The sequence below is a fragment of the Anser cygnoides genome, chromosome 6 (assembly GCF_040182565.1).
Source record: "Anser cygnoides isolate HZ-2024a breed goose chromosome 6, Taihu_goose_T2T_genome, whole genome shotgun sequence".
NCBI classification, from domain to species: Eukaryota; Metazoa; Chordata; class Aves; order Anseriformes; family Anatidae; genus Anser; species Anser cygnoides.
The window spans coordinates 11,237,680-11,253,881 of record NC_089878.1 but is presented as its reverse complement, the minus strand read 5'-3'; the positions used below and the strand labels follow the sequence as shown (position 1 = coordinate 11,253,881).

The window sequence follows — 16,202 nt, the reverse complement described above, 5'->3', positions numbered from 1 at the left end:
TCGCTGTCCGCAGAGAGCGCTGAAAGTGTTTTTCAGGGACGGGACGTGGCTTCATTTCAGCTGTATGCTGCATTCCCCGCGCGCCTCCCTGCTAATCTGGGTGGGAATGAGGGCTGGGGTTGCGTACAGCAGCTAATCCCGGACTACGGGCAGCACGGCCTCGTAGCGCTGTAATCCCTGAATCCAGACAGCTCCTCCCCGCCAGGGCTCCCAGCCTGGGAGGCCGGATCAGTTTCGGGTTTTATTACCGCGCTGGGGATGCGAAAGCACATAGGCATGCAGGCGGCCCCGGACAGATGGATGCACGTGCACGCCATGGACCTGCGCTCGGAGTGCAGGCAGGCTGAGATTTGGGCTAAACGTTATTTGCAGCATCCCCAGCGTGGCACGAGCCCCGGTTTTAGGGTTTTCTGCCACCCTGCTCCTGCTATCCTGCCACCGGGGACTGCTGGCTCTGGCTGCCTTTCTCTCGTGGCACCGGTGATCCGACACACACAGCCTGCTCCGGGCTCCTCCTTGTGCTGAAGGCAGAGGGTGGTCACAGCCCCATCCTGGTGGTTGGCTTGGGTTGAGGTCCTGAGGTGTGAATGAGCCTGATCCCCTTGCTAGAGCAGGTGATGTTAGACGCAGAAGGTGCCCCTGCCCACCCATGCGACTTGTGTGGGGCGTTAGGGGGTTAGGCTGGAGTCTCTCCTGCTCTGCTCTCCTCACTGCCCACAAAACACAGTGGGAGACCAGGTCCTGTGCCACGGGGCCAACAATTTCATGGTGTATTTGAGGCAGGGGATTTACTTTGGGATTCTGAAGTAGAGGGATGTGGGGATGGTGCTGTTGCGCTTCTCTCCAGGCTTGGAGGCCTGGGATGTGTGCGTGCGTGGGACGAGGGGAGGTGGTGGAGAACATGAGGGTGACTTTCATGGGACCGCCTGTCTTGGAGCTTGGGCTTCAAGCAGAGCAGCTGAAGGGTGGGCAGCAGCCAGGAGCTCCCGTGGTCACGGAGAGTGGGGGGATCATCTGTCCCAAGTCAGAAAGCTGCTGCTGTCTCAGCTCCCTCTTTAGCCAGTGAGGCATTTTTCCTTGGTGTCTGAACTTGAGCAGATGCATGTAGAGAATCCCTTTTCTCCCCACTGGCTGTAGGGCGGGGCAGTGATTGCTCAGAGGCAGGCCCCTGAAGTTTGCTGGGGTGCTGCTGCGTTTGGCAATACCCTGACCCATCCTTCTCCACCCAGGGTGAGCAGGAATTGCAGCGTGCACTGTGCAAAATCCCACTTATTTCTGCCCATGGATTAACCCCTGATGCAGGTCTCCCACGGTGGTGATGCTGGCCGTGGGTTTGCTCCCTAGCTTTCTGTGGGTTTTTTTTGGTTGCAGGAGCCAGTGCTACCTCGTGTGTCTTGTTGGAGACAGCACTTGGGAAGGTGGGATGAGGATAACCTGAGATCTCAGGTCTCCCCACGGGACAGTGCTCTCTGTTGCTGCAGTTCTTTGGGAGCATCACATATGTCATCCTCGTCCTTGCACAGGGCTCTGTGCTGACAGGGGGGAGCTCGAGCTGCTTTGACTGTGTTGATGCAAGGTACGGGGCGGGGGGTCCTAGCAAAATACGCGGTTAATGTGGTTTGGATCTCAACCTTGTCTTTCAGCACTTCAGCAAGATGAAAGGCTGGAAGGCTGTATAGGTTTGCAGCAATAGGCTAGGTCCCCTCGCGGGGCCAATTTGGGCCCTGTTTGTGGAGAGATTTGATCTCTGCTGGCCCTCCTCATTGTTAGTGCCACAGGCCTCCCCTCAACTGGGACAATAGTGCCTTGAATCCTCTCCTGTAATCTCCCCCCTTATCTCCCTTCTCTTCCTTAGTTTGTGTCTCTGGCAGAGCCCGCGCTGTGGTGGGGCAGGAAGGGTGGGAGCTTTGGGAAGAGCCAGTTACACAGACAGAGGAGTGAAGGGTCCCTTTTCAGAGAGCACAGAGCTCCTTGGCCCTGCAGCCTGTCCCCTGCAGGGACAAGAAGAGGCTGCTTAACACAGAACCACATCCAAACTCTTCCATGCTCCACTGTCTCCTTCATGCACGACATCTGGGGACAGCTGAGGTTTCCCCACAAGTTTCAGCAATGCGGGCAGCCCCGTAAGCCCCACCAAAACCTGCATCCCACCCAAGAGATCCTTTGGGGAGGTGAGGCTGTAGGATTGAGGACGTTCAGGGACACAAGCGGCCGAGTAAGTTGTTTCTCCCCGTGCTTTCTTTGGCTTGGCTTGTTCCAGCCCCTTGCTCGTGCAAAGCAACCTTGCCCCAGGGTGGGAGCAGACAGCGGAAAGATGCTGTGAGTTACATGGTTTACCTCTAATTGCAAGGGCTGTGGGCTGGGGGAGCGGGGAAGAACAAGGTTCCTGGCCGTGGTTCAGGATGTTAGTGTCCAAAGGATTTTATATCTTACGGAGTGGGAGAGAAAAGAGAAACGCAAGCTGAAATATCAGCTAAGGAGGGCAGTGAGTGAGGAATGCTTGTCTTGACAGACCCGTTGCACGCTGCATCCCTTGACAGCTTGCTCAGGCTGTCCACCTTGTAATAACAGTTTCAGTGGCCAGACAACAGATTAAGAGAAAGCTACTTGTTACAATTAAGCCCGGAGAAAGGAAAGGCTGCAAAGTAGAAGGCCTGTTGGTGTCACGGCCTTGCGTCAGAAGAGATGCAGCTGCCATGCAGCCTGCAAGCCTCATACAAACCTTGCACAATCTTTGTACAAGCCTTGTTGCTCCTGAAGCACGGCGCTCCCGGGCCAAGGTGGACAGAGGCTGTGGGTGGTGGTGTTGGCCCTGCGGGGTGGGAGGGTCGCAGCGGGGCAGGAGGCCTTTTACACCGCCCCAAAAGCACAACGGTAATTAGCAGCCCGGCTTGGATTTTGTGTGAGCCATGCGGGTCTGCTGGGGCCCTTCCTTCAGCTGGCAAGGAACTGAACAAGTAGCCCCGTGCTTTGTCTGCTGCCTGCCAATGGGGGAAGGAGCTGAAGAGGCAAGAAAGTAGATTTAGAAAAGAGAAAGGGTGGGGAGGAAGCAGTTGTTGTGGAGCCAGCTGTGATGGGGGAGTATTTTGTAAATCAAAGCTCTCTTCTAAAAAAAAAAACTTAAGCCCACCAGATCTACTCAGCTCTGATTCCTCCCCCCCTCCACTCCCAAGCTACGTGATAATCGTTAAACACAGGGGATGCTTTGTAAAATAGAATTGAAGGGAAGGGGGGAGGATGGAGCCGGATTTAAATTTAAAATTGGATGAGGGTACAAAGCCCCTTAGTTCCCCATTTCTGCTTAATGCAGCTGGAGCTGGGCTTGACAAGATGCTTACCAGAGCTAGTGGTAAATGTTTTACGGGACCGTGTATCAGCCAGATCAATTCTACTATGCTTGAGGGAGTGCAGATAAAATGGCTTAAAGATTCCCCTGCTGAAAGCGATAGTATCATCATTTATGCTGGGGAAGACAGATTTAGTCGCCTGACATTTATTTGGCCACGGTGTACTCTGCGGATTTCACACCCGGGGATGATAGCCAACCTGATGATGTCAGACACGAGCTGCAAGGAAAAATCACACAAAAAGCTTGTGTTGCTCCTCTTTCATCAACTAGATGAGTTTTGTTATGGGTCTGTTCTGTTTCTTTTACTCTGCAGATCTCTTTAATGAAAGTGCGTTACGAGAGTAGGACATCACTAAAACAGCCTGTCTTGTGTGCGCTTTTTGGTACAGAGGTGGCAGCAGAAATATCTCTAACTCGGGTCTTTTCTTTGGATCCTGTTTGTTCTGTAGGTCACTCGAACCCTGAAGCGAGCGAACATGAGTGCACTTGATTTGACTTCAATCCTTGATTTTCTGGAGAAGGCCAACTTAACGGAGATCAACTGGATGTGCAACAACAGCGACTGCATCACAGTCGATGCGACAACATGCCCTGGCACACTAAACAAGAGCGCCCTGCTCTACACCCTATCCTTCTTCTGCATTTTTATCTTTGTCATAGGGCTGGTGGCCAACTCTGTCGTGGTGTGGGTCAATCTGCAAGCCAAAATGACTGGCTATGAAACCCACCTCTACATCTTCAACTTGGCTGTTGCTGACCTGTGTGTCGTCATCACCCTTCCCGTCTGGGTTGTCTCCCTTGTCCAGCATAACCAGTGGCACATGGGAGAAATCACGTGCAAGATAACTCACCTTATATTTTCCATCAACTTGTACGGCAGCATCTTCTTCCTGGCATGCATGAGCGTGGACCGCTACCTCTCAGTAGCCTACTTCACCAATTCCAGCAATCGCAAGCAGAAGATAGTCCGTCGCTGCATCTGCATCCTGGTGTGGCTTCTTGCCTTCTCTGCATCTCTCCCAGACACCTATTTTCTTAAGACAGTCTCCTCCAACAACGAAACCTATTGCCGTCCCGTCTATCCCGAGGAGAGCTTCAAAGAGTGGTTGATCGGCATGGAGCTCATCTCTGTTGTGCTGGGCTTTCTTATCCCGTTCCCAGTCATTGCTCTCTTCTACTTCCTCCTTGCGAAGGCCATCTCAGCCTCCAGTGACCAGGAGAGGAAGAGCAGTGGGAAGATCATTTTCTCCTACGTTGTTGTGTTTCTCGTCTGCTGGCTACCCTACCACGCGACTGTCCTTCTTGACATCTTCTATAGCCTTCATTTCATACCCTTCAGTTGTCAAATGGAGAACTTCTTGTACGCCACGCTTCACATCACCCAGTGTTTCTCTCTAGTCCATTGCTGCGTCAACCCCATCCTGTATAGCTTCATTAACCGCAACTACAGATACGAGCTCATGAAAGCCTTTATTTTCAAGTACTCTGCCAAAACTGGCCTCACGAAGCTTATCGATGCTTCCAGAGTGTCGGAAGCAGAATACTCTGCTCTGGAGCAAAATGCCAAATGACTGCAGCTCCATAAGGAACCCCCCTCGGCTCTCTGACTTTGTTTTTTCCCTCTCCCCATGCTTGTTATGAACGGGGCATGAATTACAGCCTACAGAAGAGAAATAGCAAACTGTAATTTAAAAGTAGAATCGGGTGCAAAATGGAAGTGGTACCAAAATGAAGCATTTTGTTGCGGTGTTTTGTTTGATCTCCTCCTAGCCCAGTCTGGACTTCTTGACAATGCTATGCAAATGGAAATGACTTCCTAGCAGACAAAGCCATTGTGTACTATAGATAACATGCATTTTCAGGATAAGCTTGTTCCTTCCACTTGTAGATTCCCTCTCGTCTCATTGTATATGTTATATATATAGTGTGTTGTATTTAAAAGCTCAAGACTTTATTTTCTGGCTATTGGTGTACCTTATACAATTGTATTTGAAATTTAAATATATTTTTATCATGTATTTGAAGTATATTGCTGATGAGTGTATCTGGAGTGCTGTAGTCCGAGTGTTAGGATGCCATTTGGTTTTAACTATCCTAGGTAAGAGGATGGCAACAAATAGCAGTACGGAAACGATCTCGTACCTGCATCCTCACTGGCTGGCACACTTTATTGACCACAGCTTTATGTGGCGGTTGTACCCATATGTCTGGAGCATGAAATGTATGTATTGTAATATAGTTACCATCATGTTAAAATTAACAATATTGTAAGAGTTGTTAACTCCTACGCCTGTACTTCACAAGGCTGTATCCTTATGCACAGAATGAATGATCTTACTTCTGAGAGTTGTCTCTATTTGTAAGTTATTTTTGTAAAATAAAAAGCTGGAAAAACTTTACGTCCTAGTGGTTTGACTTGTTTTCCCTGTCCCCTACCATCCTTCTCCGTAGAAAAAAGCCCCAAAGAAGAAGTTGTAAAGCTGCCTTCTAGACTTTCTTTGATGTGGGAGCAAACAGGTCGGTTGTTGGTTGTGTTTTTCTGATGTTTGTTGATGGTGGGCAGAGACCATTGAATGAGGAATGTGAGGCGGCACCGGTGAGAGGGGAAGGGGTGGGAGGAACCAGTCTGTGGAAGAATGTGCTCTTCGGGAAGGTAAAGTTGATGGATTTATAAGGTTAAAGCTGTTGGCAGTGATGAAAAGCTGTGTCTGTAGCTTAGAAATAAACATTTGGAGCAAAAATATGTAAGTACGCAAATGGAGCGGCATTCAGACTCATCAGGGTTCAATCCTGTGCAGTTCTTGCTTGCAGTGGAATTCGGGGGTTAGCAGTCCTGAGAGATTTAAATCCCTTTTTATCTCTTCTTCTCTTTGTTACGGCTTGCTTTGAATTTCCGATGTCATATTGTGAAAGTGTGGGGCGAGATTCAGCTGGTGCAGGATGCATGAAGCAGACCTTTAAGCCAGTGAAACACTCATAAAACGGCCGTCTTCGTCCCAGGACAAGGTAACTAATGTGAAATCAATGTCACCAATTGCTGTTGCTGATTTGTGTGGTTTGTAATTCCAGCATAACAATGGCTGCTTTGCTGTAAAAGTTACACTTTAATTTCCGTTATGAACAAAGCATGCCCCATCCCTCTGACATCCTAACAGCCAAACAATTTTATAACTGTATTTTGTTTCTTTGTGGTGCTTTACTTGCTTCCCAAAGATGACACTATACAGATAGAGGTTTGCCAGTGCTGCAAAGTCTGCTATCCCCCCTGGCACTTGGTGCTTTTAGAAAGCAGCGGTCTGTCTCCAAATGGAGCAGCCTGTGGCTGCAAGGAAAGTGCTCCATCACACCATTGTTAAAACTGGACTCCCTGTTCCCTCACCAAAGGTGCTCTGGCTCCTGGTGTTGGGCTGTGCCTGCAGCACGTTGCTCTGCAGGTGCTTACAGCAGCAGAGCTCTTCCAATTCAGGTCCTGGCTCAGGCTGGATGATGTTTCCATGTGATGCTCGAGTTGGCAGAAGCTCATGGCTTTTTCTTCACAGTTTGCTGCTCGCAGCACAGCACCAGCCCTAGAGATCTTGGGTAGTGCTGAGCCTTGGGGAGGTCCTGCGGGCTGGACAGACTCCAGGTGTTGTGGCACGATACCCCAGCTGGTGTTCACGTTGAGAACAAAAAGATTGTTTTGCCCCCCTTGGAGTCTGACGTGAAGGAAGATTCTTCATCGGTAACAGGTGAGTGAAAATGCATGTCCTCGGGTAGGAGCCACTGTGACTTCCAGTGACGGATGTGGTGGCTATTGTGGTCTTGTTTGGCCCAAATGTCCCGGTCCTGGAGCCGGGGCTGTGACAAAGGGTCTGTGCTTTGTCCCACTGTTCAGTGCAGGGCTTGTGGACTGATCCCATGCCCAGGGATTTCCCTCACTCCTCTGGCAGCTACAGGTGTGCAGCAGGCTCAGGTCCTCCCTTCTGTGGGAGGTCAAATCCACTGTGTAAAAGCCTTGTAGGAAAAATGAGTAAGGTGTCCTAATCCACATCGGAACAAGTCCTCCTGCTGAACTGCTGGGCTTTATGGCCAAAAGGATCCCAGCGCTGTCAGGCTCCACGTGCCTCGGTGGCAGGCGCTGAGCAAATAAAAATACATCTGCTCCGTGAGAAAGGATATATATATTTTTTTATAGAAAGTGCAGTCCTGCTTTATTGTTACTCAAACACAGATTTCCTTTTATGAGCCATAAACGACATTCAGGTGTAGCGCAGCGACTTTAAATCAGATCCTCTGGCAACCATCGAGATAATGGGTTGTAAGAAACGCCTAACAGGCTAACTGGCCCCTTTCTCCTCTGGCTAATTCATGGTTTCAATGCTGCTGACTTTAGATACTAGCCTTTGATGAGTTCACTGAGCATAAAAGCCATTTAAAGTTACTAAGAAGCAAGAAATAACTCAGCTGTGAGCAATATTTAAGCACGTGTCCGCGGCAGCGCTGCCAAAGCCAGATCTTAATCTGTTTCAGAGAGCTACTTGATGAGGCGAAGGGGACTGGTGCAAGGTGCTTTGAGCACTGGGGCTTGCCCCTGCGTGAAGCACAAACCGGGAGGGGTTTTGGGGGGAACTGACTTGTTTAGCCTCACCACGGAGACCGCAACATGCTTCAGAGCTCACTGCTGCATTGTGATGTGCGGCTGGAGAGCATCTGAGCCAGAGTCTGCTCTGATTTACACCCTGGATTTGCAGTAGAATAATGCTGCTGATTTGAAGGGAGCTCTCCAGGATTTATAGGGCTTTTTATAAGCAGGATCAGGATTTTTAGCAATAATCCTGGACAAATGTATGTGTGTGAGTGCATATGTGCGCATCTGCATCGCTAATGCAACATAATGCCCATGTACAGCAATAACACAAAGATGTAATAAAGGCAACCAAACAGATAACAGCAATGTGAAATTGCTTTTGCAAAAGCACTGCTATTACAGAGCTATAATATGATTCAAACCAGGCTCACAAAGATCTTGTGATGGATAATCCATCTGTAACCTCAAAGCAAGCAGACCTTTCTAACGCCCATGGTCACGAGAAAAATCAGTCTCCTTCTGTTTTAGTAGCTGCTGTTTGAAAAGAAATCACTTTTTTTGTCCCTCATTTAATTAGTAGGACTTGACCCAATTTTTTTTCCCCCCAGAATTATGGGGAATACATGCAAGGCCTTAGATAAAGGCCTACATCCTGGAAATGCTCTGACTTCCCAGTACCAGAGATACCAACATCCATCCATAGAGGGACAGCTCACCGACAGCAGGTTTTGATGCTCTCCCTTGTACAGCTCAGCCAGTATCGCGGCACAGGAGTAGGATGCTCTTCAGCCCTCAAGGGCGAGCATCAGCCTGAGGCCTTGCTGGATATGGTTTTGCAGAAAAGCGCTGGGAAACCAGCCAGCCCCTCTGCAGATGCCAGAGGGCTTAGGACTGATGAGAAGCACGAGATCAGTGCCACTCAGCGGGTCCGCTTCGGCAGAGCATTGGGGCTGCTGTATGTCGAGCGGTTCTTGACATCGACTGGTTCTAAGCCAACGCTGATGATGGATGCTTTTACCTCTCCCCTCTAGGTTAGGGAGAGAAAAACAAAACCCCATCATGTTTGCTGTCTGTACAGTGCTGTTTCCAGACTAAAGAAAAAGAGTTAAATTACATTTTATCAGAACAATACCGACAACAGCAAAGGTCAGGAAACTTTCAAGTAAGGTCACCCTATCGATTGCAACAGTGAAAGGATAGACATCAAATACTTTGCCATGAAAGGCTGAAAAGGAGTAAATTCAGCATGATATATTGAAACCCAAGTCTCTTTCATACGTTGCAGAGCCTCTGACATAGCAGGTTTACTGTTCAAGCTGTGATATGTTGCCTTGCCAACATATATTCTGAGTTATCCAAGCAGATTTAATGTTTTTGCAGTTGCGACTTTTCCCTTTTTTGGGGGGCACTTTGCTTTTTCTTTTCAAAAAATTGTTGCAGAAGATTTCAGACCTACCTAGGAAATGACCTTAATCAATTTAGTTCCACCGAGGAGTATGAAAACTCAGATCTTTCTTTTTGCTTTCTCTAAACATTGTCTTCGCTGCTTTGAGGAGGGTGACCAAGTCACAGCTTGACGGAAAAGTGCATTTTGTTGTGCTTTTTTTTTTTTTTTTTACCCATCCAAGTGGCAGCTATGTTTTGTCCAGAAGGATTGATGTGACTGACAAGTGCTTTGAATTTCTAAACTCTAAGGTCTCAAAATGCATGAAAAGCGCATGACACACACACAAAAATGTAAATCTCTGGAAAACAAGCACCAACTACACACACACAAAAAAAAATCGGCAAAAGGGTGACAGGCGTTGCATTCATTCCCCACCCCCCCATCCTCGCCCACCCCCCCGCCTTTTTCTTTTTAATAAGTCAGTGTTTTTGGGCCACCTACAGGCACATTTATGTCTTCTGCAGTGGGGAATCTGGATACACAATAAGCCAAAGCCACAGCCATCGTGCATCAGCATGGATCTATCTGTTTTTTGGGGTTATGGCTCCCTTCACACCAGCATGCAGGGATCTGTTCCCATCGGCTCTGTGTCGATCAGGGCGACACCCTGGGCCTTCGTCCAGCAGGGAAAGCACTTGGATGTTTTTGTTATTTAGCACCTGGTTTGCAGTAGTGCCAGGAGCGTGAACCCATTGAGCTGGGCTTTTTTGCTCTGTCCGAACAAATGCAGCCGGTGGCGGTGCTGAAGGTGGGTGAGGTGAGCTTGGGCTCATGGAGATGAGATGTCTGGGGCGGTCGCAGCAGGTGGCACGGCCGCAGCGTGGGGCTGTGCTTGGTGCTATGCAGAGAGAGAATCGAGTCACCTGGGGCTGCTGCAGGCTGTTTTGTTGCAGGTTTGCTCCTGCAGAGCAGGAGGTGAGAGAGGGAAGGTTTCATGCTGAAGGGAGATTTCTGGTCTCCTGACCAGCAAGCCAGCGGCCCCGTTGCACCCCTGCTGCTATCATTGCCTCTCGCTGCCTGGGGTAAAGCCAGGGGCAAAGCGGATTTGCTCAGCTCAGGATTATCCATGACAGAGGAATGATCCTGCTCTTCAGGACATTGTATTCCTTTTTTTTTTCTCCCTGCATCAAGGGCTAGTGAAACATTGGCAAGCACAGCACCTGAATGTGGGCCACGACTTCACTAAGCAGCCCATAATTCCTCTGTAGCATGGTCATGGTCCCTCCAGGTTCTGATTTTCCATGCAGCCTCCCTCCAAAGCCAATGCAATGAAAGGTACGGGAATCCTGTGCTGCACAGAGGATGCTGAGCCCTCAAGGACGAGGCACTGAGCTCTTTTCTCTATCCCAGCCAACTCGTTTCAATGGCTGGCTTGAATTTCAAGGTTGCCCCGTCGCTTTGGCGGGGGGCGGAGGTGGTGCTTTTATAAAGAGGGTGGTGATGGAAAGAAAGTTTCTCTCCTCATTTCCCGTCCCGTCTGGCCCGGTGAATGCGGCGTTTTTGGTTGACGGGTTCGGAGGGGCGAGGGAGGCAGTCAGTTGGAAACATCGATTCTGCAGGAGCTCAAGGATCACCCGCCACCGCTTCCTCTTGGTTCAGCTCGGCTGGTTCATCATGGGCCCAGAGTGGTTGCTTTAATGGGAAGAATCTCTACCTTCCCTTTGCAGTGAATCGATGAAAAGCTGGGGTGTTTTGGATTCCTTCTTCCAGGGGAGAATGGCGCTCATTGTGAGTCCGGAGAATAAAATAGCAAAAAGGGAGGCTCTTCCCCACGCACGCTCCAGCTCTCTTGGCTAAGAGGCAGGCTTGCTCTGCATGTCTCAGCCACGTTGTGTTTTGGCATCGCTTGAGACTTCCTAAACCTCGCCTGACAGTTGTGTCTTTCTGCGGAGGCGAACGCCAGGCACTGTTTGTCCAGTCAAATTACAGGAGGAAGGTGATGGAGCCTCGCAGATCCCTGGGAAAGGAGGAGAAGTGAGTGTTTAGTGAGAAAAGCAGCCCCGATGGCTTCCTTTGGTGTGCTGCATCCCTTCCTCCGCCTGTCACCCCATGGATCTGCCGTTATCCTTTTGCACTGGGTCATCTCTCAGTCCTGCTTTTGCAAAAAATGCTTTGGGATGAAAGCCTGTAGTTTGGGCTGGAAACTCTGACAGGCAAACATCCTGAACGTCTGAGAGAGGTGACTGCTTGGCTCAGCCCCTGAAAATTTAGATGCGAACCTGAAGTGTATTAAAACCTTCTCCAGGGAGGGGTTTCACACTCGAAAAGCTTTGTGAGGTTTCCAGCATTTGCTGCTTCCAGTCAGGCTGGGATCCAAAAGAGTAAAGGCCCGTGAAAGCGATTAATAAAGAACAAAAACCAGACCCTGAGACAGGTTCAGCTCCATGACTCCTCTTAGTTGTAGGCGCCCTCTCTGCCGGCTTGCAGAAGCCTCACTGGGGTACATTTGCTGAAGTAAAGCTGAAAGCCCACCCTTGAAACTGGGTCCAACCCAGGGTGCTGCTTGTATAAGGGATAAGAGCCTCTCCAGGTGAATACTGCAAGGTGTCCGTCCACATAAGTGGGCTATACACCTACATGTGGCTGCAAAGCCTGCTCAAGATAATTCAGTATAAGGGAATGGGATTTATTTGCCTGGGCAGGTGCTTCTATAGATGCAGCTTTCTCCCTGCAACTTGTCATTGTGATTGATGGCAGCCTCTTTTCTCTTGTTATGTCATGGAGGAAGTCCCAAGTGCTCGTGGCCTGGATTTCTTCTTTCTTTTCTTGATGCCCCCTCTGCTCTCTGAGACCAGCGGCGTTTTGGCTGCGGTGTGCGCTGGACCTTGGAGGTGCCTGGGGAAGGGGAGGCTCTTTCCTGCTCAAGTCAAGAAGTGATTTGGAGCTGTCTGCATTGTGCATAAGGAAAGTCTAAGGCAAAGACTCCCTTGGAGACCGTATAGCCCCAAAGATGAATGGCCATCACATGGAATATAAAAGGAAGCAAACGCCTGCAACTGTAAGTCAAGCTTTGGTGCCGATTTAGCATTTGCTGGAAAGCAGCCCTGGCTTGAAGGGTCTTGCTCTCTGGCTGTGCATCTTCGGATCCATTCCCACGTGTTGAGCATTGTTCCGACGCAGAGACATCTCCTGTGAATAACCATCCATCACCGGTTCCCCATCCGTCCCCAAGGGATTCCCCCTCTGAGTTGCAGGCAGCGCTGCTGTGCTTGCAGTGATTTACAGGGTGAGAAATCTTGGCCTTGCTGAATCCAATGGGATATCACTGATAAATGGGAGCTGGTCTCCACTCAGCTAGTCCTGACCTGTAAGGTCAGACCCTTGGGGCCATCAGGGCTTCCAGATACAAAAGGTTGCCTCTGACCTCTCGTAATTTTCAACTGTTCAGAGAGTTGGGACACCCAGCAAAGGTACAGTGAGCTCTCCTGGGGCTTGTGTGGTTGGTGTAACGAGGTCTCAGTCCGATGCACTATGGCGACAGAAATCATTGCTAAGAATTAAACGGTCATCGATAAAAATCACTTACTGAAATTAGCTTTTTTCTACTCCTCAGATAATATTGAGTCAGCCCTGGGGGAGAGAGGAGGTGGAAACATGCTGCACCCTACAGAACTGCTACCTGGGCACTCACAAAGCCCTCCTGCTTGCTTCGGGTGAGTGACCGACCACTTCCACTTCACAAGGGGTTGGGTTACATCCACGCACTTAGAAGAAAAACCTTTTCAGCTCGCGTGATGATGGAAAAGGGAAATTTCAACAAACCGTAAGTCATCAAATCCGTGTTACATGAGAATCTTCATTGGGCATTTTAACACTCACCCGCCTTATTGACAGCTAAATTTGGAGGAAGGCAGCAAGGCAGTCAAAACAAGACTCACAGTGGTAACCCTCTAGCCCATGCCTTGCAAGAGAGCAAAGCTGGAGACAACCGACAGAGGAACAGCAAAGCTCTTGACTGTTTCCAGGCCCCGTGGTTCACAGGTAAGGATTTTTTCTGCCCCTTGCTGCCTTGTGATGTAATTCCTCCGTTGCTGTCTTAACAGAAGCACATTCAGATCTGATTTTGTGTTGGTGTTATTCAAGCTTTTGAGTAGCATGCTGTCTTTGGTTACATTTGCTGTTAATTTGCAGGGGGTGAAGATGAGAGCATGGGTTTAGGAGAGCCAAGGAGCCCGTGTTGGAGTGGCAGTGCTCTGCACAATTAGTTAGTAGGACAGGCAGCTGGCTGATAACCAGCTCTGGATTTATCAGGATAGATGAAACTCATGGGAGGCGTTCTGCTGGATTGATTTGTCTGTGCTCTCCCTCTGCCTTGTGTTGCCCTTCTCACCTTCGTCTGCCTCTTAGACACCCGGGTCTGATTCTTGCCCTGCGCCTTCCCGTCAGTCCCAGGGGCCTTATCTCAGCTTTGCACCTGGGCAGCCTTGACCCAGGTCCTATTTCTGGTGCTGCAGGCACAGCCCCGCATGGGGCAGCAGCCCGAAATCCCACCAGGAGGGCTGGCAGTGAGCACTGAGTTCTCCACTTGTAGTTCCCCCTGTCCTTGCAGGGCTTCACCCCCCAGAGTGCTGGCCTTTCTTCTTCAGCACTGAGGAGCATGGATGTTCCCTGACCGGGACTTCTTCCACTTGCTGCTCAGGGAGAGGTGGGCAGTGGGGTCAGTCTGTGCGTCCTGGGCTCAGCCTGTAGTCTGGTTCGTGCCGAGTTGGGTCAGACAGGGGTCCCAGCTCACCTCTCGGTCCCAGCACCACCGCTCTGACCCTTAACCAAAGGGGGAAAGCAGTGTGGCAGAACCTACCTGTGTTTTCAGGAAAAAAAAAAAAAGGTTCGGTGAGGACAGACCTTACAACCTGCAGCAGTGGTTGCCCTCCCAGAGGGCTGAATTCCTGGTCCCCACTGTTTGTTCAGACTTAGCTTCCTGTCAAGGGTCACTTCTCTGGTTCCTTTCACGAACATGCACAAGTAATTATGCTCTGTAAAAGCTGTTCTCTTGCCGAAGGAACAAGAGGTACGTGTGTTTCAAGCCTGCTCCCTCCCCTGTGCACTGATGCTCTCGCTGCCTGCAGTGCTCCCAGAAGCGAGGCAAGGTTTGTAGGAAGCAATATCTCTTGTTAGATCAGCCAATGGATTTCAGAAAAAAAAAAAAACAAAACACAGACAAGCCATTCTTCAGGCTAAAAGCATATCTGTTTTTCCCAGTTGTGTCAGCACTGGCTTTTCCAACCGTATCTGTGTATCGCATATAACGCGCTGATAAAAGACATGCAACGTGGTCCCTGCACTATCGAAGTGAGACGTTGCAGGAACAGTGCCTCTTATTGGCAGCTGCCTGTGATCGGGTAGAGTCCAGTTCTTACTTGCCTCTCTCTGAAAGCCCCTTGGAAGGCAGTCCGTGCTTGGATGGGGCCTGGCATTGATGCTCCATCACATTACACACATCGCCTCTTGGTACGGAGCATCCCTGGAAGTGCCCTGCCCAGGCAGCTCATGAGAACCACGGTTGGATGCAACCCTCTTCCTATCCACACGTGACAGACTGAACCTTTGCTTTTTACAAAGCTCCCCCAAGATCATACCATATTTGATGTTTCTTTTGTTTTATAGTGCAATCCACATATTTTTACATTCCTTTCCCTGGCTGCAATAGCTGTAGTTGTTTCTGTACAAGCCTAATACGGGCTAGTAATGTATGACAGGGGTAAAATTATAGGTTTTTCTCTAGTGCCAGACATTTGGAAGCATCTGGTTAGATAGAGAAGTACCCAGCATGGATAAATCACGTTTAAAAAGCTTGTAATTTTTTTTTTTATGTGTGCTTCCACCTCCTGGGGCATCTCCCCAGCTGGCTGTGGAGGAGTGATTGCCAGCGAAAGCACAACCCAGCGGATGCTCTGCTGGAAAGACAAGAAAGTAGTGGAAAGGCTCTGAATTCAGTTTTATACCTCATTTACTAGGGATTGCCTTTAAAATTTGGATCTTCAGCTAAACTGGGTTTCCTTTTACGTTTTTGGCAAAAGAAACATCGTGCACGGGGTTTTCTCAGAGCATCTGTTCTCTTCATTTAAAAACTGGCTTTTTAGGCTATGCTTTATAAGTATGTCATATACCAGTGCTCATATAGTAATTCCCTGCTCCTTCTTATGACAGGATACTCTTTCCAGTTGCATATATCTTTGTCAGACTTTGCTTGTTGGGACTGGAGATTTCCACCTAAGGTGTCTGCTTTGGACTGAGTTCTTCTGGGGAAATACCAGCTCAGAGCGACCCAGTCATTTCTAAAAATAAGTCTGTGGAAAATCAAATAATTTTGTCCATATTAAAGCAAGTCTGGCTTGCTCCCATGGAAGAGGTAACGGGAAAAGGCGCAGCATACTTTGGAGCAGACACCTTGAAATTCGGTGATGGAGGGGTGGTGAGGTGAGGGAGGGAGAGGGTCTGTGCACTGGAGCCATGTTTTTTGTCGTCTCTGAAAATCTATCCAAACCTGGCCAAAACATCCTGGAGTTTGCAAGTGCTCGGAGAAGACCTACTAGAGCTTTTCAGCTAAACTTCCTGAATACACCTGTATATTGATCATGTTTTGCTTTATCAATATCTCCATCATAACCAGTGATACAGAGCAGACCTGTCCTTTTTGTGTGTGCAGGCTGAAGAGCTTTGGTCTGAAAGAGATGGATAGCTTGTTCCTGGGGGGAGCTGGCTCTCCTTTTGGTGGCTTCCAGTGGCATGGAAAGAAGCAGTGCGCTAGCTGGAAATGTGGTTGGTTTGCATTTCATGCTTTCATCATGATTGTGACCATTTTTGTTTAAAAAAAAAAAAAAAAAGAAAAAGAAAAAGAA

The 16,202-nt window shown here is 49.1% G+C and overlaps 1 protein-coding gene across 3 annotated transcripts in view; it reads left to right on the top strand.

The window, feature by feature from the left end:
* The window catches only part of ACKR3 (atypical chemokine receptor 3), a 34,684-nt gene extending 28,936 nt beyond the window's left edge, over nt 1-5,748 (top strand). For 2 of the 3 annotated variants that reach the window (XM_013178808.3, XM_048058328.2), the window contains exon 2: nt 3,799-5,748. In XM_013178808.3, coding sequence (XP_013034262.2) covers nt 3,799-4,920 — 1,122 coding nt within the window. In that variant the 3' untranslated portion in view covers nt 4,921-5,748. Of the gene's footprint in view, nt 1-1,380; nt 1,577-3,798 lie in introns of those variants that run through there. The other variant, XM_013178810.3, reaches the window with a different exon arrangement.
* The last annotated feature ends 10,454 nt before the right edge of the window (nt 5,749-16,202 follow it).